Below are 23806 nucleotides of genomic sequence, written 5' to 3'. Positions count from 1 at the left end.
TTGACTGCTTTAGTACTAAATAAACCACACAGAAAAATAACCAGTTTTCTGATGGACAACGTAACAGCACTGTAAATGCAAGTCAAAAGCGTACAATATCATACATTCCTTTCGCTGATGCGCTCGTTATCGGTATTGCAAATGGAAAATCTTTGAATGTTTAGGGAACTGCTCTGTTTTGCCCACAACCCAGCGTTTGAACGTAACTGCGGATATTGCCAGTAACATTGTCACAATAAAACTTATGTCTCAGAGCGTGGTTTCATTTGTTCCAGATGCGGCACCACGGCCCTCGGAACGTTCAGCGCAGACCTGAGCTTCTCCAACAGGTGGTAAGTCAGCTTGCGCGCGACACCGTGAATCAGGAACCAGGGAAACGCTCTTGTTTCGGATGAGACGTCATTTGAAACATTCTCAGTGATCAGATCGTGTTATGAACGTCTGGTGGTATGCATGTGTGGTTTTAAGAAATTATCCGCCATCGCAACCGAGGTAGCTAACGCACACTTAGGCGTTGGTTTTGGCGTTCGACTCTGATCCAAATCCTGGTGATGGAAGTAGTTTTCACTGCTAGCATTTGACCGGGAAGGGGAAGAGAAAAAAATATTGTAAACATTTCTGATCACTAGACCTCGAACAAATGACCAGGGTTAAATTCCGAGACTCTCCACAATGTCTGAAGGAATACTGGCTTGTGGACTTGTGCCACTGCTGACGGCGGTACGTCCGATGGACGGGGATATTGAGCATTGCGGCCCCCTTCGACCTACTAGTAAGGAGTAGCACCAGGTTTTAAAATATTTTCATTGTATCACTACTACCACGACCATTAACAGCACGATAATCACGTATGTATTGGGTGTAGAGTCATGATGCATGTGGAACTGAATTTTGTTGTTCATGATTATCATAAACGACACTTATTAATAACATACACTAACAGAAGTCTCACATAAGACAATACTCTTACCACTGGGTGCGAATTAAGAAACCTCTTGGGCAGTGGTTCCCAACAGGTGGTCCGCGGACCCCCGGTGTTCCGCGAGCTATGCAAGAAGAGTCCGCAAGATGCTATTAGAATAAAAAATATATTAAATATATTTCGTATGATAACAGATTCTTTTTGGCCGCTTCCTGCATGAGCAGAGCTTTATCGAACGCTGTCTTCTGCGTCTGGCGTCTTCCTAGAGCCAACCGACACTAGCACACACTAGCGCAAAACTAGAATTACATAGAGGCAAGTAGTTCTGCTGTATGCCTTAGACTGCACGCGCTGCCTCTTTGCAGCTGACAACTGACAGTCACTTCACACAGAAACTCTCATTTCAGACGACAATCGGCCATTATTATTTTAAAGAATTTGTTATACTAAACACCCAGATTTGAAGACAAAGATTTTGAGCAATAATCAGAAATTTAACAACAACAATGATGGCTAAATTGAAAAAGTTTTAAGCTCAATATTTTTTCAGTATGAATATGTCAATGTTTTTCTAAGTACCAAAAATAGAAAACGTATAAAAAGACTCTCAGTTTGGCTTTATTAGGAACTTGATACTGTGATATGACAAGGTACCAATCATGCTCGATGATGGGGTCCTCGAGAAAATTTTGTTGGGAACCCCTGCTCTAGGGAATGTATGAACCAATAGTACCAAATTGCATTTACTTATGCAAGGTGGTCGGAAACAGTCTGAAAAGCTCGTAAGAATATTGAAGGAGGTAGATTTGAGAAATAATTGTTGAGAAAAATATTAAATACGTTACGCCCAGTTATTTACCATTGAAGTTAGCCAATCAGGTCGTCTCGCACGCAAATTCAAGCAGCCTGCCAGAGACAGAGTCACCAAATTCGTTCTCCTCAAACCGATCCAACGTAGCTTTTGCTCATATAGTTTCAGTTTATCACTTTAAAAAAAGACACAGTGTAACTGTTAATGAGCATCTGAGCAAGCTGTCATTCATGGACTCACAGACGTATGTGCATTACCGAATTTTAGCGCGTGCAAGTGCTTGAATTGCGCGCGCAATGACCTGATTGGCTAACTTCAATAACTTGAAACGGCGCAACTTACCGGATGTTTTTCTTAATTGTTATTTCTTAGCACTTCTTCCTCTCCAACACAAAAGTTTTTCAAGCTGTTTCTGACCACCTTGTATATGCTTTAGCTATTTATTATTATTATTTTGAGCTTTTCCTCATTACAGAGACTTATCTCCAACATAATAATTTACTTGGAAATTACAATACAAACAATAAACGTTCTTAGACTATATTTTGAAAATATTCCTCCAGGTGTTTCGATCTTGCGCGTCCTCTTCCTCTGCGCCCACTCTCCTCACTGTGTGCCGTACATTTTGGAGCCAGCTGGTCATAGGTCGTCCTTTGCTTCTTCTCCCCTCCGGTTCCCACTCCAGTATCAATTTTGGTATTCTGGCTTTCTACATTCGTCGTACATGCCCATACCACTAATTTCTTCCTATCCATTACGTCATATTCTTTCTTTTATTTCCATTCTCCTTCTTATTTCAGTTTTCCTTATCTTTTCAGTGCATAGCTCATCTGAATCATCAGTCAAGTATTCTGTTTTTTGGTAATTAATCTTCAAACCCCAAGTTTTGTATGCTATTGCTAGTTGATTGCACATATAGTTAGCATCCTCCCCATCTTGTGCTACGACTACTTGATCATCAGCAAACAATAAATGATGTAGGTAAACTCCATCTCTTATTTCTAATCCCATACTGTTACATTTATGAGACCATGTTCTAAGGCTAATATCTGTATATATTTTAAATATTGATGGTGACATGGGACAGCCCTGTAAAAGGCCTTTGCTTGTTCTAAATTTCTGTGAAACTTTATTACCAACTTTCACTTGGCAAATGTTATCTTTATACATCTGTTGTATTATTTTAATCAAGGAAGGGTTTAAGTTTGCCATATGTAGTGCTCTTCACAGTAATCATACGCTTTTTCTAGATCTATGAAAATTAATCTTATATTTTTTGATTTTCCCCTATGTTTCTCCAAAATCTGTCGTAATGTGAAAATATGGTCTACACATGATCTCCCAGCCGTGAATCCACATTGTTCTTCTTGGGTTCTAAAATTTTTTTCCACTTTGTTTTTAATTACTTTCGCAAAAATTCTCATTAATGTGTTTGTAACACAAATTCCTCGATAGTTTGAACAAATTTTGCGATCCCCTTTCTTAAACATTAATGTAACCTAGCTTCATCTCGTTGGGTACTGAAACTGCATGTATCATTTTGTTGAAGAGCTGTGTTATCAGTTTCACAATTTTGTCACCACCACATTTCAGACACTTCAGATTGATATTGCCTGGTCCCAGTGATTTACCATTCTTTCCTGTTCTCAACACCTGAAGTACTGCACTTTCTAAAATCTGGATCTCATCTTCATGACCTTTTCCTTCCTTCTAGATATTCTTCTCTGTCCTAATTTAATAATTTTTGGAAATACTCTTCCCATTCCTTTTGTGTTATCAGTTGGAGATTAGTTTTGCTTTTTGTATCCTGTCGAAGCCCTTTTAATACTGACCATGCTTCTTTTGCTCTCCCAAACCCTAATTTGCTATTCACCTAGGCACATGTTCTTTCCCATGCTTCATTTTCTGCCATCCTTATTTTTTGCCATCCCTATTTTTTGCCAACCTTAGTATTTTCATCACTTCATTCTTTTTTTCCTTGTATATTGATCTTGTTTCTTCTGATTCATCATTCAACCACTGAAGGAACGCATTTCGTTTTTCTCTAATGAGGACCTCTAGTTCCTCTGACCACCACTCTGCTGTACGGTTGTGGTTGCTATCTTTTTTACCCAACACCTCTGTTGCTATGATTTTCACATTAGCTTTTATATAGTCATATATTTCCTCTGTACTTCCTTCAAATGATTCAACCAGTTTCCTTTCCATCCTGGCCGCAAAGAGTGTTCTGATACTTTCTTCTTGTAGGCTGTCAATATTAAAAGGTAAATTTTCATCTTTCTCAGTCTGGTTCATTTTATTTATGTTACTTGTATCACTCCTTGCATTCTTCCATGGCCAGAAAGACTTCATTTTTACTAGATAGTGGTCTGATCCACATTGGGCTCCTCTATAAGATCTGACTTCTACTGCCTTGAAACTGCTTGTTTGTCTAATGATAATATAATCTATTATAGAACGGTTCTTTAGTGTTCTGTTTCCAAGTATATTTATCAATGAATGTCCTTATGTTTGAAAAATGTGTTGGTAATTTTTAGATCAAATTGTTCACAAATTGCAATCAGTCGTTCCCCATTGTCATTATATTCGTCCTCTACATGTTTTCCTACTATTCTACAGGATTCTCTAATTCCTACCCTTCCATTCAGATGTCCCATGATAATCAGCTCCTTTGTTCTTGGGATTTTTTCAATAGTCTCCCTGAGGGTGGCCCAGAATGTATCTTTCTCCTTATCTTTTGTGTCGTTCGTGGGTGCATATACGCCAATAATCACAACTTCCCTAGCAAATAATGTCATTTCAACAGTTATAATACGTTGATTGATGAATGTCCAATTTGTGATTCTTTCTTTCCATGATTTCTTTATCCTAATGGAGACTCCTGCTTTGGCTATTACTGCTTTTGATACCCCACTCCAGATATGTACATAATTATCCAGTTCTTCTTGTCGTTGGCCTTTCTTCTTTGTTTCAGAGAGTACGACAACATCCATGTTGAACATGTCAAGTTCTGCAGGTAGTAAATTTCTTTTAGTGGAAATACCTCGCACATTCCAGCATCCAAACATCATTTTCCGTTTCTCATCGCCAGTTCGTCGTCCAAAGTTCCAATTTTTCCGAGGCATATTATTAGGTTTTTTAGCATTTTTAGGTTTTTATGTGAGTGAGGAGCTGGCCCACTGCACAACCCCCAACCCGGAGGACCAGGTAATTTTTACTCAAGGTTTTCTTCCTTTAGCCTTTGATAAGCCAATATCATACTACAAGGTAGCAGTTGCTAGTTTTGGTCCACCCCGGGTATTTTATTTCCCCGGTACCCACCATATCTGGTGAGCATTCCCCTATCCGCCACCTGGGGAGGCGCCCGATGGGAGACCAGCAGACTCCACACGGGATGCTTTAGCTAATTTTTCATTTTATTTTAAAGAGGTATCACACTGAGTTAATTGCAGAACGACTTACGAACAGTGATCCCTGAACCATTTATTTCGATAACAACATTGCTGTAGCTACATGTGCTAACGTTTCAAAAATTCTGTTACAGTCTTAATTACATTAGTGAATGAGTATGAGGTGTGACAACATCAATATGAGATGGTGCGCTATGCGTCAAAGATAACAGCGATACAGCTACGATAATGGATCCCTGCCTCGATTCCGGAAACTTTCGAGGTTCACGTTCCAATTTCTTTACTTTCCCCCATTTAGTCTCCTGGTGTTTTATCGTTCAACAGTCATTATTCTCAGAACACTTTATCTAGACGACCCTTGACGGTCAATGAGCTTCCTTATTGCTGACGTAAACGGACGAGTCGCAGGGCAACAGTTGTTATCGAACTTCAGTCGCTGCCTCCAAATGAAAATCTTCGTTAGTAGCCGAGAACTCGTTATTGGGTAATTATCCGGTCGAGCCCTTGTAATTAGTTCCCCTAATGGGCCCTCGAAATCCTCCCTCAGCAATTAGTGCCATAGCGACCCTCTTCTAAACGCCGCTCGATAAACGTGACTCCCGAATACCAGCGAAAGCCCTCACAATGTGCTTTAACTGATATTTATACAGTAGGTCACTGTAGCAAGAGAAAAGCTATTGTTTACACTTGCACTTGAAGGTGGACGCAGACTGTCACGAGGAAGTCTACTTAAGTTTCGAGAACGAGCTTTAAATGATGAATCTAGGAATATACTACAACCCCTCACATATCGCTCTCGTAGGGATCGCGAGGTCAAGATTAGATTATTTACAGCGCGCACAGAAGCGTTTAAGCAGTTATTCTTTCCGCGCTTTATACGTAAATGGGACGGGAGGAAGCCCTACTAACTGGTACAGTGGGGAATGCCCACTGACGTGCTCTTCAATGGTTTCCAGAGTATGGAGGTAGATACTCATAACCTGCAGTGGTATTGGGTGCGTGACAGAATTTTGAATTCCAAAATTTTTGTTCTCTGATTCTCAAGTTGCATTCACAGAGATCATGTCAGGAAAAAGTTCTTCATAAATTTATTTGTCCTTATCACAATACGAAAAAGCAGACAGTCCCATTCTACTAGCACAAACTTCAGAACTTAACTCTCGTACGTAGATGTCAGGTAGCAAATATTTGAACACCACAGGTATACATTTTTAAAAAAAGGGAAATAAAGCAAGATGAGTAGGAAGGACAATTTACATTCACGTTTAGAAGCTAGCTGATCCCCGAACGCCATAAGTTTTACAAACCGACGTTTTATTATGCTTAAAGATTTAGAACTAATAATAAAAATATTCTACAATGCAAATCAGTATTAACACTAATCACAAGCGAGTACCATAAGCCCCGCAAACAGCAGAGGTCGCCCTTCGGGCAAATAACATTGGAGCAACCTTAAAACAGCAATCAGTCTAAAACAGAAACAAGATACCGTTTGCACTCTTACACGTACAAAATTTTTACAGAAAATCAGTTAATCAAACGGGGTTAACGTTCGAGCGAACTTATGACTTTTATTCGATTTTGCCAAATGACCCAAAAATTTTAAAAATGGGAACTTCCTTATTAAACTAATAAAAGTACTTAAGTCCAAAAGCGACAACTGCGCTACTAAACATGACCATACTTTAAAATTTCGCTTGTAACCGTAAGTACTGAATAATAGATCGGAAATTCATAGCTGAACATTGCAGTGCTTTTGCGTTAAGGCAGTTTACAACAACAAAGACAACGCCTCCTTAAGAAATGCACTCAAATTACCAAACTCAGTTCTCGCTATTTAACCAACCGGCAGTACTGGATTCACTAAAAGTAGAGCATAGGCATCACCCAATCCTTTCCGTGATGTAACAAGAAAGGATGCTCACCATAAAATCCAAGTTACGTAAGAACTCCTAGGTTTTGGTTCCCACATAACTTTCCATCCACCGAGGAACAAGGTGGAAAGTTATAACAGAGGATCAGCACCTCATTCTGTGCCGCGGCGGTCTTGTGGTTCCGACAGCACAGGCCAACACGTTACCTAGCCACACCCACCTGGCTGGAATCTAGTGTTTAATTCCAGCCTCCTCCCGAGCTCTGATGCACACTTCCAGCCAAGGCACAATCCTGCTTTACTACGAACAACCCAAAGATGACTCGACTGCCGACAATTCCCGCAACATCACACATGCGAGCAGAAAGATAAATGCTAAGAGACAGTCTCTTCTATCGTTCTTGAAGGCTTCGCGCAGCCCCTCGCGCCACCTAGCGGAGAGACAACACTTGCGACAGCGTTAGCCTCTCTGAAGCAAATAGAGATCTTCTCAGATCAACCATCTTCAGATTATATCTCCTAACTCAACTTAGCCCTTTCAGACCCTCTCGTTACAATTGTGTTCACTAACTTTTACTGTGTTTTAGCTTCAACGGAAGTATTTTTTCCCAATCGAAATGGGAGGTACACATTTGTGAATATTCAACCTTTTCATCATGCGCAAGTGCTGCCAACTGTAGGGTATCACTATAAAAATATCAGGAAGTTAGTGTAGCAGTGCGTAGGAGTTCGTGACTACCAGAATACAGATGTGATGGGTTCGATATTCCACTGTATAACTGAATATTGTTATTGTTATTTTGCATGTTAATTATTGAATGATAATTTTACTATTTATTACAATAGAGAATATTTCGTAATTAGTTACTTTACTCCATAAAATTAAGCCAATTGAACAAAGTATTTTTTGAAAACGAGTTCATATTTTTGTATAAATCTTGTATCTAAAATCGTTAAAAAATCATCTAAGAGCATTTGCGCATAAAGAAAAATTTTCCTTCCTCCAGCAAAAATTCAGGTGTGAAAGGGCTAAGTCACAAATCACTTAGAGAGATGGAATCAATAAGGGTGCACTACAAACATCAAATTGATAAGGCGCTCAGTGTGTGCCCAGTGCATTACTAATGTGATACACAACCTCCAAAAGTGTGTTTACTATCTTCGCTTTTTGTGGTGGTGGCGAGGGCTGGAGGGGGGGGGGGGGGGGGGCGGCGGCGTTGGAGAGTCGCTCACGTTAGTTCCGCGGTGAATGACGAAATAGTCAAGTATTCACGACGATGTGTCCTGGTTGTCTTTGAACTGACACTGAAATGATGCGTCAGTGTATCTGACGAGGCAGGGTGCGAGAACAGTACGCGAAAATTTTTCTGTAGGCGGGAAAGTGGGTGAAAAATGACTTCTCCTGGCCGTCGCGGGCCCTCTTGTTGTCAGACCGAACGAGGTGCCACTGTAGGAGCACAAGGGACTCGCGTCTGGAACGGTGAGTTTTCGAGCCCCAGTCCAGACATCCAGATTTAAGTTTTCCCTTCGTTTACTTACACTGATTTCCCGGATGAATCCTTCCGAAAGATCGGCCGATTTCCTTCCCCAGTCAAAGTTTCGCCTGCAATAGCCAAGTCGCTGACGGAACTCCAGAATATTCCTCCTCCTTCCTTCCCCTTCCGTCCCTGATGTATCCATTTACGACAGCGACGCACGCAGAGACAAGGTTTGTCAGACTGCACCACCTATGGCTTCCCATTCTGCTACCTGGTAACATCGGCCGACAGTTTGGTAACAGTGCATCCGATCTCCTTCGCGAATTTCTGATTGCATCAAGGAGGCTGTGTGGAATGGATGCCACGATATCTCTGTGGCTGGAGAAAAGTGCTACATTGCGGCTTGCGATATTAAAATGATGTCGAACGCGTATGAATGAACTGTATCTGTGTCTAAGAGAACGCAGCAAGTACTGGACACTCTTTCGTCAGTTACTGGATTAACCAGACAAGTTTTAGAGATATACAAGAGTACGTGGGATGAAGAGAGAAACGTTCTATTACGTACGCGAAATGATGCTTGGTGCCATTGACAAACAAGTTTGCAACACTCTGCACTACTTCGAATAAATTCAAAAACAGTCAGTCAGCCTTCAATGACTAACTCAGTAAATGTGTGAAACGGAAACATATTTTAGAATTAGACACTTTGAACTCCTAAAGCACTGAAAAGTGGAAACACACATTTGGAAACCACCTCGTATACTCATGTTCAGAAAATACAGAAACCTTGGACGACTAGATGCAGTTCCCCAAAGTCGTTTAATGAACAAAGTAAGAGCATATGGACTATCAGACCAATTGAGTGATTGGATTGAAGAGTTCCTAGATAACAGAACGTAGCATGTCATTCTCAATGGAGAGGTGTCTTCCGAAGTGAGAGTGATTTCAGGTGTGCCGCAGGGGAGTGTCGAAGGACCGTTGCTATTCACAATATACATAAATGACCTTGTGGACAACATCGGAAGTTCACTGAGGCTTTTTGCGGATTATGCTGTGGCATATCGAGAGGTTGTAACAATGGAAAATTGTACTGAAATGCCGGAGGATCTGCAACGAATTGACGCATGGTGCAGGGAATGGCAATGGTTCAAATGGCTCTGAGCACTATGGGACTTAACATCTATGGTTATCAGTCCCCTAGAACTTAGAACTACTTAAACCTAACTAACCTAAGGACAGCACACGACACCCAGTCATCACGAGGCAGAGAAAATCCCTGACCCCGCCGGGAATCGAACCCGGGAACCCGGGAATGGCAATTGAATCTCATTGTAGACAAGTGTAATGTGCTGTGAATACCTAGAACGAAAGATCATTTATAATTTAGCTACAATATAGCATGTCAGCAATTGGAAGCAGTTAATTCCATAAATTATCTGGGAGTAAGCATTAGGAGTGATTTAAAATGGAATGACCATATAAAGTTGATCGGCGGTAAAGCAGATGCCAGACTGAGATTCATTAGAAGAATCCTAAGGAAATGCAATCCGAAAACAAAGCAAGTAGGTTACAGTACACTAGTTCGCCCACTGCTTGAATACTGCTCACGGGTGTGGAATATGTACCAGATAGGGTTGATAGAAGAGATAGAGAAGATCCAACGGAGAGCAGCGCGCTTAGTTACAGGATCATTTAGTAATAGCGAAAGCGTTACAGAGATGACAGATAAACTCCAGTGGAAGACTCTGCAGGAGAGACGCTCAGTAGCTCGGTACGGGCTTTTGTTGAAGTTTCGAGAACATATCTTCACCGACGAGTCAAGCAGTATATTGCTCCCCCCTACGTATATCTCGCGAAAAGACCATTTGGACAAAATCAGAGAGATTAGAGCGCACACAGAGGCATACCGACAATCTTTCTTTCCACGAACAATACGAGACTGGAATAGAAGGGAGAAACGATAGAGGCTCTCAAAGTACCTTCCGCCACACTCAGTCAGGTGGCTTGCGGAGTATGGTTGTAGATGTAGAAATAGGACGTTCATATTCACAGAAATATACATTAATATGTTCTGCAGAAATGATTATCATTCGATCCACGTCGGCCTGCGGGTTAAAGGTCAACATCGATATCGCGGCGCAACACCATCTACCGGTAAAATGTGGCTGCGGCTCTGGTTGTCGTTATAAACCGAAGGTAATGGATCAGTGTGACTTGAGCAGACATGCCGAATGTCTCGCAGACGTATGCACGAACCGCATCGTCAAGTCATTGAATCTGAAAGAGGGTGCATTATCGGCATGAGAAAGTGTGATGCATCCAATCGGGAAACTACTGCTCATGTGGGGTGAAATGTTTCAGCAGTGCAACGGTTGTGTGCAGAATGGTTCACGGAAAGCCATAGAACACGACGAGATGGGTCAGGTCGCACCACACAGCCCCCTCCCCTCCCACTCCCCCCCCCCCCCCCCCGAGAAGATCAGCACATCATCCGAATGGCATTGCAGAACAGATCTGCGCCCTCCTCGGTTCTGTCGTAACAGTGGAACAGTGTAATGCATCATACACTGTCAGAGATGACAGTCCGTCGAAGTTTATTGCGGCAAGGGTTAAGTGCGCGTCGACCACTTCGCCTTCCATTGACGAATGTACAGAAACATGCTAGGCGGCATTGGTGTATGGAAAACGTGACTGGAGGCAGGAATGGCATCAGATAGTGTTTTCGGACGAATGATGAAAATGATGACCGCGTTTTGTTTCGCGTCAGACAGGAGGGGGCGGGTTCATAGTGACTGCATCCACACAAGACATACAGCGCCGACTCAAAGCCTTACAGTGGGGGGGGGGGGGGGGGGGGGCTATTAGGTACAACCATAAATCACAGTTGGTGCGTGTCCAAGGCACTGTGTCCAGTGTGACCTGCGTGAATGACATCCTGCGACCCGTACCCCAGACGTCATTTTGCAGCAAGACAATGCACGACCACATACTGCTGCACGAAAACGGATGTCAGCCTTTTCCCCTGTCCCATCAGATCACTGGACTTGTAGTCAATCGGAAATGTGTGGGATATGACGAAACGACGTGTGCAGCGCTCTGACCGAATGGCAACCACCACCGATGAACTTTGGAATTAGATGAATGCAGCATGGATGGCTATACCACAGGGCGCCTTTCGCGCCTTATACGTGTCGATGCCATCACGCGTGAAACAAGTTATTAGGGCCCCTGATGGATCCTGCGCCTGCTAGGCGACCGGTTACATGCCGAACGGAGGTGACTGAAATGCCAATCGTTTCTGGAGAACATACTGATGTACATGTCCTGTGAATATGAACGTCCTATCTCTAGTCGCAGGTTGTACTATTTTTTTTTCTTCAGAAACTGAGTTATAACAGAATCACCAAACCACTGGCATAATAAACATCAGTAAGCAATCATAATAATTCGTTTACAGCAAATGCCCACCTATCACAGTCCAAAAAAGATCCGTTATAGTCAAAATGGCTCTGAGCACTATACGACTTAACTTCTGAGGTCATCAGTCGCCTAGAACTTGGAACTACTTAAACCTAACTAACCTAAGGGCATCACACACCTTCATGCCCGAGGCAGGATTCGAACCTGCGACCGTAGCGGTCGCCCGGTTCCAGACTGCAGCGCCTAGAACCGCACGGCCACTCCGGCCGGCCGTTATAGTTACTTCAGGCATCAAAACTGACACAACCACCTTTCTCACTGGAACACAATTTTTTGAGGTAGTAATCTAGACATGAAATTTCGACACATATTCTGCCAGTATTGCAGATGACAAGCTGAAATGGCTAAACATCCACAAAACATGCATAATAAAGTATAAGGTAACGTCAATTAATTATTATTATTTAAATTGTTCGAAATTTATAGTTTTCAGTGAGTAGCAATTACAGACCATAGACTCTGATATATTCATGCTGTTGTATGTTTCTCTTTGAGGTGCTACAAATTTTTCCTTTCTTGTATTGAACTTAAAAATTTATCACAATCCGTGGTATATGTGTGGCAACGTCACACATTTCGACTGAAGGAAAGAAACTGATTTCACTTCCGTCCACCATCGGTCGATGTGTTCATTGTGGTGTTGAGTCCGGTCGCACCGAGACTTCAAACGTACTGGTGTACTAATTTGAAAATATCGGCCGATGTAGGTAGTTGGCGGAATGTGCTGATGTCGGTATCACTTTAAACGCTGTCTTTTATACTGAGAACAGCGCTGCAGGCAGAGGACACATCCCCAGCTCTACGTTGGAACACGTGTCACCAGACGGCGCGGCCAGCATCAGATTTTTGTGAGTGCTCTCCGGATGATGATGTACCACGCTGGGGACGCCTCGCCAACGACGACTCTTGCCTGTCTCATGGACTCGCAACGGATTACGGTGTCGGCCGAATTCTCAATTGCTGTTCACCGATCACTACGCCTGTGTTTAGTTCTATGTATTGGACCTCTGGGAGCAAGAGACTAGCGTTTAACGTCCCGTCGACAACGAGCTCATTATAGACGGAACAAACGCTCGGATTAGGGAAGGGCGGAGAAGAATGTCGGTCGTGCCCTTTCAGAGGAACCATCCCGGCGTTTGCCTTAAACTGTTTAGGGAAATCACGGAAAATCTAAATCAGGATGGCCGGACACGGGTTTGAACCGTCGTCCTCCGGAAAGCGAGTGTGATAACAACAGCGCCACCTCGCTCGGTATTGGACCTCTACTTCATGTAACTGCTCTTGGGCTTACTGTTCAATAAACATTACGTGCACATCACAATATTCTCTCTCTCTCTCTCTCTCTCTCTCTCTCTCTCTCTCATGCACCCGCAGCTCGTGGTCTAGTAACTAGCGTTGCTGCCTGTGGATCACGGGATCCCGGTTTCGATTCCCGGCCGGGTCGGTGTTTTTCTCCACCCTGGGACAGGGTGTGTGTGTTGTCCTCATCATTTCATCATGTTTCGCGAAAAGTGGCGGGACTGGACAGAGAAAAGATCGAGACTTTGTGCGGGCGCTGATAACCATCCAGATGAACGACCCACAAACCAAATGTCATTATCAGCATCATCTCTGTCATGTGATAAGCATAAGTCAGCAACAAAGTCAAGCAGTTACGTTTTAATTCGGGAGATTTCGATTGTAGAAAACTGGTAAGTACTGCATTGGACCGCCGACGCATTTGGTGACATTGCGTTGTCGGCTGCAACATTCTCTAGTTAATATCTGCGTCTACGGCAGTGGCCTCGCTCAGCCGCTTCGTGAACAAAGGCCAACGGTGGAGGAGGAGGAGACGAGTTCTGAACCGACGACCCTCAGCGGCGCGACTCTGCGATCCGGATATAACCGGTTCGGCTGCACGGCCGCAGACAGCGGCCAAGCGGTAGTCTGCGCGGGTGCCAACGGATCAGACATACCGCCTTCCGTAAATAATGCCGGCTGCCTCACCCACACGCCTCGTTTTCCTGCGGTTCTCCACGCGTCCTGTACTGACAACTCGCCTCCTCAAAATGATGATTTGTTGTTCGTGTTCCCAACAAAGGTAGAGGGGGAGCAGCGTGAGGTTCCAGGGGCTGGAAGGTAGGCAACGGCGTTTACTCAGGCGTAGTTCGTAGTTAAATGCGCTAAGGCGGAGCAGACCCAGAAGATCACACCTTTAAATAACGAGAGACGACGTTTTCGGTTTCTGAAAAGCTGTTTGATATTCAGCCAGGTGACATCCAAATGGTGCACTATTTTGACGACCTGACTTGCCATTTTAAAGGTAGTCCTGATGGTTGATTCATCTACCACTGGATGCCATCTTATGGAGAGTGTTTCGAAGTCTTTGCATCAGACCTCTAACGGCGATGATAACGTTCAACTGGCGTCCGTCGTGGTTGGTGCACGCCTGAAACCACCTTCCACATCTCAGAGAACCTAACGTGTTCCTCATCGTGATCCGCGACGTCAGCGCTCTCCAGCGGCAGTGTGCGGCATCTGGCGTGTAAACCACACTGTTTCTTCACGAAAATGGACGCGTGTAATCGTGTAAAATAGTTCCGTTAACACTTAGCGATTATTGAAGAAAGCGGAGGAATGTCGAAGAATATCGTGGACTCTTCAATGGGTTGAACAGCGAGCAGTGCTGTAGATCCATTTAAGACACATACTTGTAGAAATTATTAGTTAACTTAACTGAATATTCTTCTCATTTTCGCTTTTAACCCTGTGGATTATACTGACTGCTCACTGTCAGCCGCAGGTTTCAAGTCCGTTATTACGTTGCCGGCTGTGAGCCGGGCCGAGCTGCTGCAGATTCTTCACAGTGTTTGTTCTTATCTCTTAATAGATGGCATGACTTGTTATTTACCTTTGAAAAGCCGAGAAGTCGAGGTATTTAGCGGTGTATAATACACTATTTCTTTCGATATTTTGCGGGTTATAAACAATCGTTTTCGAGTTTTGTCAGGTTTATCTCCTCCAGTCCCGTCAACAAAAACCACCCAGAAATTGTGTAGTGTTGAAAGCAAGAAGGAAGGAAAGTGATACACGGCATGAGTGTGAGAAATGTCTAGTGAGGTTGCATATGTCTGTATTTCTAACAGCATGCCGCACCAACGAAAATTTCTAAAATTGTTTTATATTCGTTCCTCATCACGTCAATAAATAATAAGGATAAATTTATAAAGAATTCTTATCAAAAAAAATTGTAAAATTTTGAGGTGTGTGAAACGAGGTATGTTGACCATGGGGAAAAATATTAGTAAGTCAAAATGGGTTAAACTGAATATAGTTAAAGCACAGTGTCTAATGTCAGTCTTCGCATGCATAATATCTATATTCTCGATGTTGCATTGACTACCATCACTCCGAAGGAACGTACTTCATCATACACATTTCAATATAGAGATTCGTTTCGTAATTGCTTTTGAATGGAAGATGAGATTCTTTTTCGAAGCTGTTCATCAGCTCTGAAAAAGATATTTACTGACGAGATACAAACATGAAGCGCCCCGTTTCCTCTTTCTCTCGACGAATGTGGTGTGGTGACTGAGGATGCACTCGTGTCATAAAAAGACACCTCAGGGCAGACCGTGGAGCCAGTAGCTACGTGCAGGTGGGTAAAGGCGACGGACATTGCCAGGGTTAATTGATACCGAATAAATATTTTCTTTGCAAATTTGAGAATGATGTTTTTGTGTGGCCGTTTCTTTATTGACTCAACAGTGCTGTTGGTTTGTTGAGTGAAAATTATTGACGGGAGTTGCTAGGGGTCAGTTGGAGACGGTATATGATCTGTTAACAGCGAACCTATTCCAGTCCGAATCTCCGAAAATAGTCAGATAGCTATAGGGCATTCAGTTATTGACTTCGGAGTTTTGAAGTTTAACTATGTCTGGTGGGTCTTTGCAAGGCTGGCGGCCCTTATTTAGAATGGTTTTATGGCGTAGCAGAGCGGAGAATAAATACGGATCAGCTACTAGAGGTTTTCGTTTAAATCCACGGAGAAGTACTTCACGTAATTTGCATCGTGGTCCTCTCGTCGCCAAGAGTGTGTGGATTCACACCGCGGCATCGTGTGTTACGTATCGTGACGCGGCGAAAACTCAGAAAAGACGAAAAGGCACTTTTCACGTGGATTTTCAACAGTCAGTTGCTGCACCAAACATTGATGTTCTGCAGATGTTATTGCCTTTCGTCCATTAGGGCCCCGAGACACAGGAGCGAAGCAACCAGTGGGAACACGTGGATTCACCACCACTGAAAAAGGTTACGACGCAACAATCATAGGTAAATTGATGCTGGTTTCTGGGCTGCCGTGATGTGGGGCTAACATATGTCGTTCATGAGGGGGGAAAACCGTCTAAGGAGCGTTCTAACGTGATCTCCTGACGAGACTAGTTTGCGGGTGGCTAAAAAGACAAAGCGTCGCAGGAAGGTGTCCAAGTGAATGGTTTTGCCCCTACACTTCAGTTCATTCTGCACAGGGCACAGTGACATACGCTGCTTATTTAGGTTATCAGACTTTGCCTCACTCCTCTACTCTCCTGACATGACACCCAGAAACTTCAAGCTTTTCCGTGGATGAAGCAACCATCCTGTGGCAACCAGTTTTGAATGATAAGGTGATTTTGAGGTGGAACGTTAATTGCAGGCTTCTTTAACCAACCTCCAATCCAAGTCATACATCGGTGGGAAAATATACACTGTGCAACACATTGAATTGGATTTATTTGGGGGAAGAGACCAAATAGCGAGGTCATCGGTCTCATCGGATGAGGGAAGGATGGGGAAGGAAGTCAGCCGTGCCCTGCAAAGGAACCATCCCGGCATTTCCTGAAGCGATTTAGGGAAATCACGGAAAACCTAAATCAGGATGGCCGGACGCGGAATTGAACCGTCGTCCTCCCGAATGCGAGTCCAGCGTGCTAACCTCTGCGCCACCTCGCTCGGTCGTGCATCACAGAAGGGTCACTTCTTAGAAACCCCGTAATCATCTCCCATTGCGATGCATAAGTTAAAAATTTTACTCAAAGGTGCCTACTTCCCCCCCCCCTCCCCCCCTAATGGCGCAAAAGTATCGCACCCTGTGATGTCACTCTCGAGCTCGGCGGCGCTTCAAACAGCAAACTGTCGACACATGCGAAGGAAAGGCCAGAGCTTCGTGTGAGGTGTAATGTGCGTTAATGATGCCACATTGGCACCAGATTCCTGCAAAATTGTGCCCAACACCACCGTGGACGGCTTACGCGTTGGGAAGGTCGTCACACCCCTTCTTGCCACGGTTCCCCCTTTTCTTTTGACGCCTTTGTGCGACGGAAGTCGGACCGTGTTGAAATCACGAGGTTTTCTTATGGGTGGCAGAGACAAACATTTCAGACATACCGCCACATAGTATAATACGAAAAGGGCTCAGGGGGTGGCGTAAGTGGCATCAGTGAAAGAACCCCTTCCATGGGAACGTTGAATCCCCTACGTTTAGCAGTCGAATACAACAGTTCGCAGTGTAGTGAGTAACAGTGTGACATTCTTCACAACCGTTGATACTGTTGACACCCCCTGGACGATGTGGGCCTGCGACGCCATTGAACGTGATTGCACCCCTTTAGAGTATAGCCTTACTGCAGTTTTTGCTCTGGTATATAGGATAAAGCCATCAGTGACTGTTCAAAACTACTCGACGAAATCTGAACGTGATCCGAAGCAGCAAAGGGGATTTATGCATTTTCAGCCCCCTGTTCCGCACCCTCCTGTGGCACAATCACTGGGTTGGGTGAGAGTTTGACACATGCACGAATAAAACGAGAAAGGGTCTCTCTGGACACCTCCCCCCCCCCCTCCCCACACCCTCCTCCTCCAGTTCGGCAACGTCTTCAGTGCTACCCGTAGACCGTCGTCTGGACCTTTGAAAACGTATCTGTAGAGAGACAGTCAGTCACTGATTATTAAGCGCCGGTGTGACAGGCAACCATTTCGACACGTCTGAAGTGCGTGGCGCTACGTTGTTGAACTAGCGCCGGCTGGCCGCTTGCGAAATCTAAGGGGGGTGTCGAAAGGGATGCCTATCCCTGTGCCTTGTAATCAGTCGCTGGCTGTCTCTGTACAGGTATATTTTTAACGTGCTCAATAAAGATGCGCCGGTGACAACGAGTGTGTTGCCGAAGTTAGAGCGACCTTTTGCCATTTTATTCGCACATGTGTCAACGTCCCACCTTCTTTTCGTCACGTTACATGAGGGTCCAAAACAGGAGAAATCAAGAAGCATAAACTTTCTTTTTTGCTTCTGATCACATTCAAATTTCGTCAAATGGTCTTTGTCCCTAGTGGTTGCACCCTGTATTCCTGAGAAAAAACTGCAGTCATGCTAAGACTCCAAAGGGGGACAATCACGTCCCGCAATATCCTTAGAGAAAGGTTGAAACGCTCGATGGTGTCACCAGTTCAAAGGTTGCGAAGAAAGTCACACTGTTACTCACTACACTGCGAACTGTTGTATTCGACTGCTACTCATCGCACTCCGAAGTCTCGTTTCCCTCCGCGAAATATGTGGGAATCAACGCCCCCGGGGGAAGGGGGTGGTTTCATTGATGCTCTTTATGCCATCCCGTTAGAGCTTTTTGTGTCTATACTGAGCAGCGGTGTGTCTAAAATGTTTCCTAGGCCACGCAAAAGAATTCAGTGCCAGGCATCGCGGTTCTAACTTCATTCGCAGAGGCTTCAAAAGAAGTGTGGAAATGTGGGTAAGAGGGTAGGTGACGAACCTCCCATGGTGTTCGAGGTGGTATTGGCCAGAATTGCGGTGAAATTTCGTGCCAATGTACCATCATTGACCCACTTCACACTCACATGAACTTCCGAGCTTAGGCCTTCCTGTTCGAAGCATCGACCAACTCGAGGGTGACGTCGCAGGGCGCTACGCTTGTGCACCATTACAGAAGAAGGTTATGGGCGCCGTGGGTTTCACTGTGTACGCTGGTGTACAAAACTAAACGACGAATGTAACTTTAACATGATGTTTCACAGCTAAGCAAAATAGCTCCAAGAAACTTTGACCGTACATGGAACTACTGCAGTTCTCTCGCCTCGTCAAATGGAGCAGCTGAGCGAGTCACGTGGCTGGGTCGTCAGATGATCTACTGGGGATCAATGCGACAGCAGAGTACAGTGTGTGCGAAGTCCGCCACATCAACCGATTTGCTAGCGGCCAGGTCGCGTGTGACCCGCGCATGGGACACTGTTGTTTTCACATGACGTTTCAGCAGTATACATTCAGTATCTCGTTTCGGGGAAACCACCTTCGACACCATCAGAGGCAACTCTGATGTCCTACAGCGTGCTGATGACAATGTATTAATAGGTAGCTGATACTATTTCCAGAGATTTGTGTTCACTGTTTTCATCCATTTAATCAGTATGTACAATGATCACGGACCATATAGAAAGACCTGATACGATTGACACTACAGCTGTTACGTGCGACGCACTGATCTTCGCAAGACTAGTTGTCATTCCGTCATATGTTGGGCACTGATGGCCTACCAGAAGTAGTAGGAGGCGGAGGCACCATAAGACTGTATATTGGTTTGAACAGATGTGGTGATGAGGATATCCCACTACGTGTAATGACATGTTTATAAAAATGTTATTGGTGACCAAGATATTTATAATTCTATTCGCTACCGAACTATCAGTTTAATAAGTCACAACTGCAAAACACTAACGCGAATTCTTTGCAGACGAGTGGAAAAACTGGTAGAAGCCGACCTCGGGGAAGATCAGTTTGGATTCCGTAGAAATGTTGGAACACGTGAGGCAATACTGACCCTGCGACTTACCTCAGAATAAAGATTAAGGAAAGGCAAACATACGTCTCTAGCATTTGAAGACTTAGAGAACGCTTTTGACAACGTTAACTGGAATAATCTCTTTCAAATTCTGAAGGTGGCAGGGGTAAAATACAGGGAGCGAAAGGCTATTTACAATTTGTACAGAAACCAGATGGCAGTTATAAGAGTCGAGGGAGATGAAAGGGAAGCAGTGGTTGGGAAGGGAGTGAGTCAGAGTTGTAGCCTCTCCCCGATGTTATTCAATCTGTATATTGAGCAAGCAGTAAAGGAAACAAAAGAAAAATTCGGAGTAGGTATTAAAATCCATGGAGAAGAAATAAAAACTTTGAGGTTCGCCGATGACATTGTAATTCTGTCAGAGACAGCAAAGGACTTGGAAGAGCAGTTGAACGGAATGGATGGTGTCTTGAAGGGAGGATATAAGATGAACATCAACAAAAGCAAAACGAGGATAATGGAATGTAGTCGAATTAAGTCGGGTGATGCTGAGGGAATTAGATTAGGAAATGAGACACTTAAAGTAGTAAAGGAATTTTGCTATTTGGGGAGCAAAATGGTCGAAGTAGAGAGGATATAAAATGTAGACTGGCAATGGCAAGGAAAGCGTTTCTGAAGAAGAGAAATTTGTTAACATCGAGTATAGATTTAAGTGTCAGGAAGTCGTTTCTGAAAGTATTTGTATGGAGTGTAGCCATGTTTGGAAGTGAAACGTTGACGATAAATAGTTAAGACAAGAAGAGAATAGAAGCTTTCGAAATGTGGTGGATACAGAAGAATACTGAAGATCAGATGGGTAGATCACATAACTAATGAGGAGGTACTGAATAGGATTGGGGAGAAGAGGAGCTTGTGGCACAACTTGACTAGAAGAAGGGATCGGTTGGTAGGACATGTTCTGAGACATCGAGGGATCACCAATTTAATATTGGAGGGCAGCGTGGAGGGTAATAATCGTAGAGGGAGACCAAGAGATGAATACACTAAGCAGATTCAGAAGGATGTAGGTTGCAGTAGGTACTGGGAGATGAAGAAGCTTGCACAGGATAGAGTAGCATGGAGAGCTGCATCAACCCAGTCTCTGGACTGAAGACAACAACAACAACAACAACTAAAGATGTTCGCCGATCTCATAAAAGACTTACTGTGAAAACTGATAGACTTGTATGCGTCTTCACATAGATTCAAAAGTTGATTCTGTCGCCTTCCTCCTCTTTTCTTTTCTGTATCTCCATATTATACTCTTAGAAGTGCCATCGAATCCCAACAACAAAAAGTTGTACCTGTTAGCCCATACCAATATAGTTTTTGCGCTGGTTAAAGAGGACATAAGCTGTAAATTATATTGTTACTAAGCTTACAAGAAAATTTCAAACTGATTTTCTACTTATCTCTGCATCAAGTTAAGCTCATTTGAAAGCATTTTATGGCTTGATTTTCTGGCAGTCAGGCACAGTTGTCGAAATGAAATCCACATGTTGCTGTATCACTGCATCGTCTAACCTAGCAAGTGCAACCGTATGGCTACAGTGCTGCAATTATATGAATATCCTTCATTTAACCATGTGTGAATAAAAGGAAGTCTAGCGAATATTATGTGTTTTGGAAGTCCAAGAGTACATACTTTATTCGTATTAGGAACAGACACTCACCAAGACTGTCGCCCAATAGCAACAACCAACTATCTAAAGCTATAAATAGCAGTACATTGAAACTCCCAACAGAGATCCTGGCCTTAACATAAAAATCTAACTGCTTTGGCATCATAGATCTTTGCTCTTACGACGTAACTACCATCTTAAAAAGTAGGCCAAATGTTTCCTTTATCAGTTCCGCTAGCTTTGGTTGGTTGGTTGGTTGGTTGGTTTTGGGGAAGGAGACCAGACAGCGTGGTCATCGGTCTCATCGGATTAGGGAAGGATGGGGAAGGAAGTCGGCCGTGCCCTTTCAGAGGAACCATCCCGGCATTTGCCTGGAGCGATTTAGGGAAATCACGGAAAACCTAAATCAGGATGGCCGGACGCGGGATTGAACCGTCGTCCTCCTGAATGCGAGTCCAGTGTCTAACCACTGCGCCACCCCGCTCGGTCCCGCTAGCTTTCTCCCCCATTCTGTTCTTACAGTTACTTAGTCTTTCGACATTGTTTCAGTCCATTTTAGTTTTAGCATTTTTCTCCGCAACCACATTTCATAGCCATACAAGCACGTTTGCACTTTCCATTTCACTGTCCACAATTCGTTAACACACAAGAAACACTAGAGTCCAAGCAAAGCACTTAGCGAATGCCACTCTAAATTCCACTGAAATTCCTTTACCTGCCAACTAATTTTTCACCTTTTCAAATGAGAAAAACTATCAGAAATCCACATCTGTCGGTGGCGATTTAGATGTGAACCTTCCAGCCTGAAAAAATGACAATGTCGATCACAAAACATCTCTTTGTACCGACTACCGAAATTTTAAACATATTTAATCACCACCGCTGCCGGTCAGGACATACAACTTTCCTCCTATACCTGCCACAGCCGCCATCCTACTCCACGATTTTGCGAGCTGGAGGCAGCTCTATGAAATTCTGAAACATCCAAGACTTCCAGCAAAGCGGCCACAGCAGCAGAACTCAGGTATTTTCGTTAACCTTTCTTCTATTTCCACTAATAGCATGCATGTTTATTTGCAACAGGAGTTGGCAAACACCATGGCGAGAAAGCCAATAGCACTTAAGCCATCATTTGACCACAGATTACAGACGCATCATCTTGAGGTTGGACAAAAACTGCTTCCACTGGTAGCTATGTACTGATCCTGGCGTCCTCAACAACTGAAGACATCTTTTCGGAACCCTCTGATAATTTAGGCAAGCCCAAAAAGCTTTAGAAACATTACTTCGGCTCCCAGTCTAGGTAAGATCATACCAAGCGTTAATGGATACATCCCCATGTGAATGTCCCTGCCGGCGCACTGACGGTTTCATCTAGTGCGGAAAATGTACTGGAACGTTTGCATTCGCATGACAGGAAAACTCACTTTCCAGCTACAGCGGCCTAATGCAATGCATGTATATGGAAATTGAAAGTGAAAGTGAACAGGGGCAGAAAGGAAAGGAAAGGGGGAGGATCACTGCTGTCGGTTGCATTAGGACATTACGCGGAATCAGCAGCGGCAAGTGAAAACATGTATCGGACCGGGATTCGAACGCGTGATCTCCTGCTTGCTAGGAAGGTGCGGTAATCACCGCGTCATTCGGGACACAGCGCTATCGCAACTGCACGGACTATCTCGGTACGCCTCACAGCTGATCCACACTCCCATCGAGTGCCACCTATCCGTAGTTCTTGTTCATTTCCTCCATGTTCGCTCTCTGAGATGCTTTTTTTTTTTTTTTTTTTACTGTGTAGTGTGGGCTGAAGAGATCATCCTTGATGACTTATTCTTCTAGGATGGGATGTAAGGATAAAAGGAAAACTATTTATTACACATTCAGTTAGGCTTGGGCACTGAATGGGTCCTTTAGCCTGCTGTCTTTGGTGATGTCTGCTGTGTAGGATGAGATGTGTCTAGGCTGTTATGTGTGACTGCTTCCTCGTGTTATGACAGATTGCCTATGGAGGGTGAAACGTTATTAACTTCGGTACTTGATACTTGTGCCATCTTGCAGGGTTTACCGTTCCTACCGATTCTAATTGTCGAAATTCGTCCCTATGGTCATCAATTTTGTCAAAAACTCGTAGAGCCTTGTCACGGACCTTCTCTTGTATAATGGTCTCGTGGAGTGCGGTGCGGATGTCGACGTTTCTTCCCCACCATGGAGCTCCTGCGATCCATCAATAGCAAATGTTTTGCAGCGTTTGGAGTTTGTTGTAGCTGGAGACGCACGTAGTTCCCCACGAGGTGGAGCCATATAACATTGTGGGTTCCACCGTTGCCTTATACAATTGGAGTTTAGTCTTTGGGTTGAGATCC

The 23806-nt window shown here is 43.9% G+C and overlaps 1 protein-coding gene across 1 annotated transcript in view; it reads left to right on the top strand.

Annotated features, from left to right (window-relative positions):
• The window catches only part of LOC124605413 (F-box only protein 32), a 541318-nt gene that overhangs the window by 158745 nt on the left and 358767 nt on the right, over positions 1-23806 (top strand). The window contains exon 2 of the mRNA XM_047137065.1: positions 276-332. Within this exon, the coding sequence (XP_046993021.1) occupies positions 276-332 (57 nt within the window). The remainder of the gene's footprint in view (positions 1-275; positions 333-23806) is intronic.

This window comes from Schistocerca americana, chromosome 3, assembly GCF_021461395.2.
Source record: "Schistocerca americana isolate TAMUIC-IGC-003095 chromosome 3, iqSchAmer2.1, whole genome shotgun sequence".
Lineage (NCBI taxonomy): Eukaryota > Metazoa > Arthropoda > Insecta > Orthoptera > Acrididae > Schistocerca > Schistocerca americana.
The sequence above is the reverse complement of the archived record's forward strand: the minus strand, read 5'-3'. Positions and strand labels throughout refer to the sequence as shown.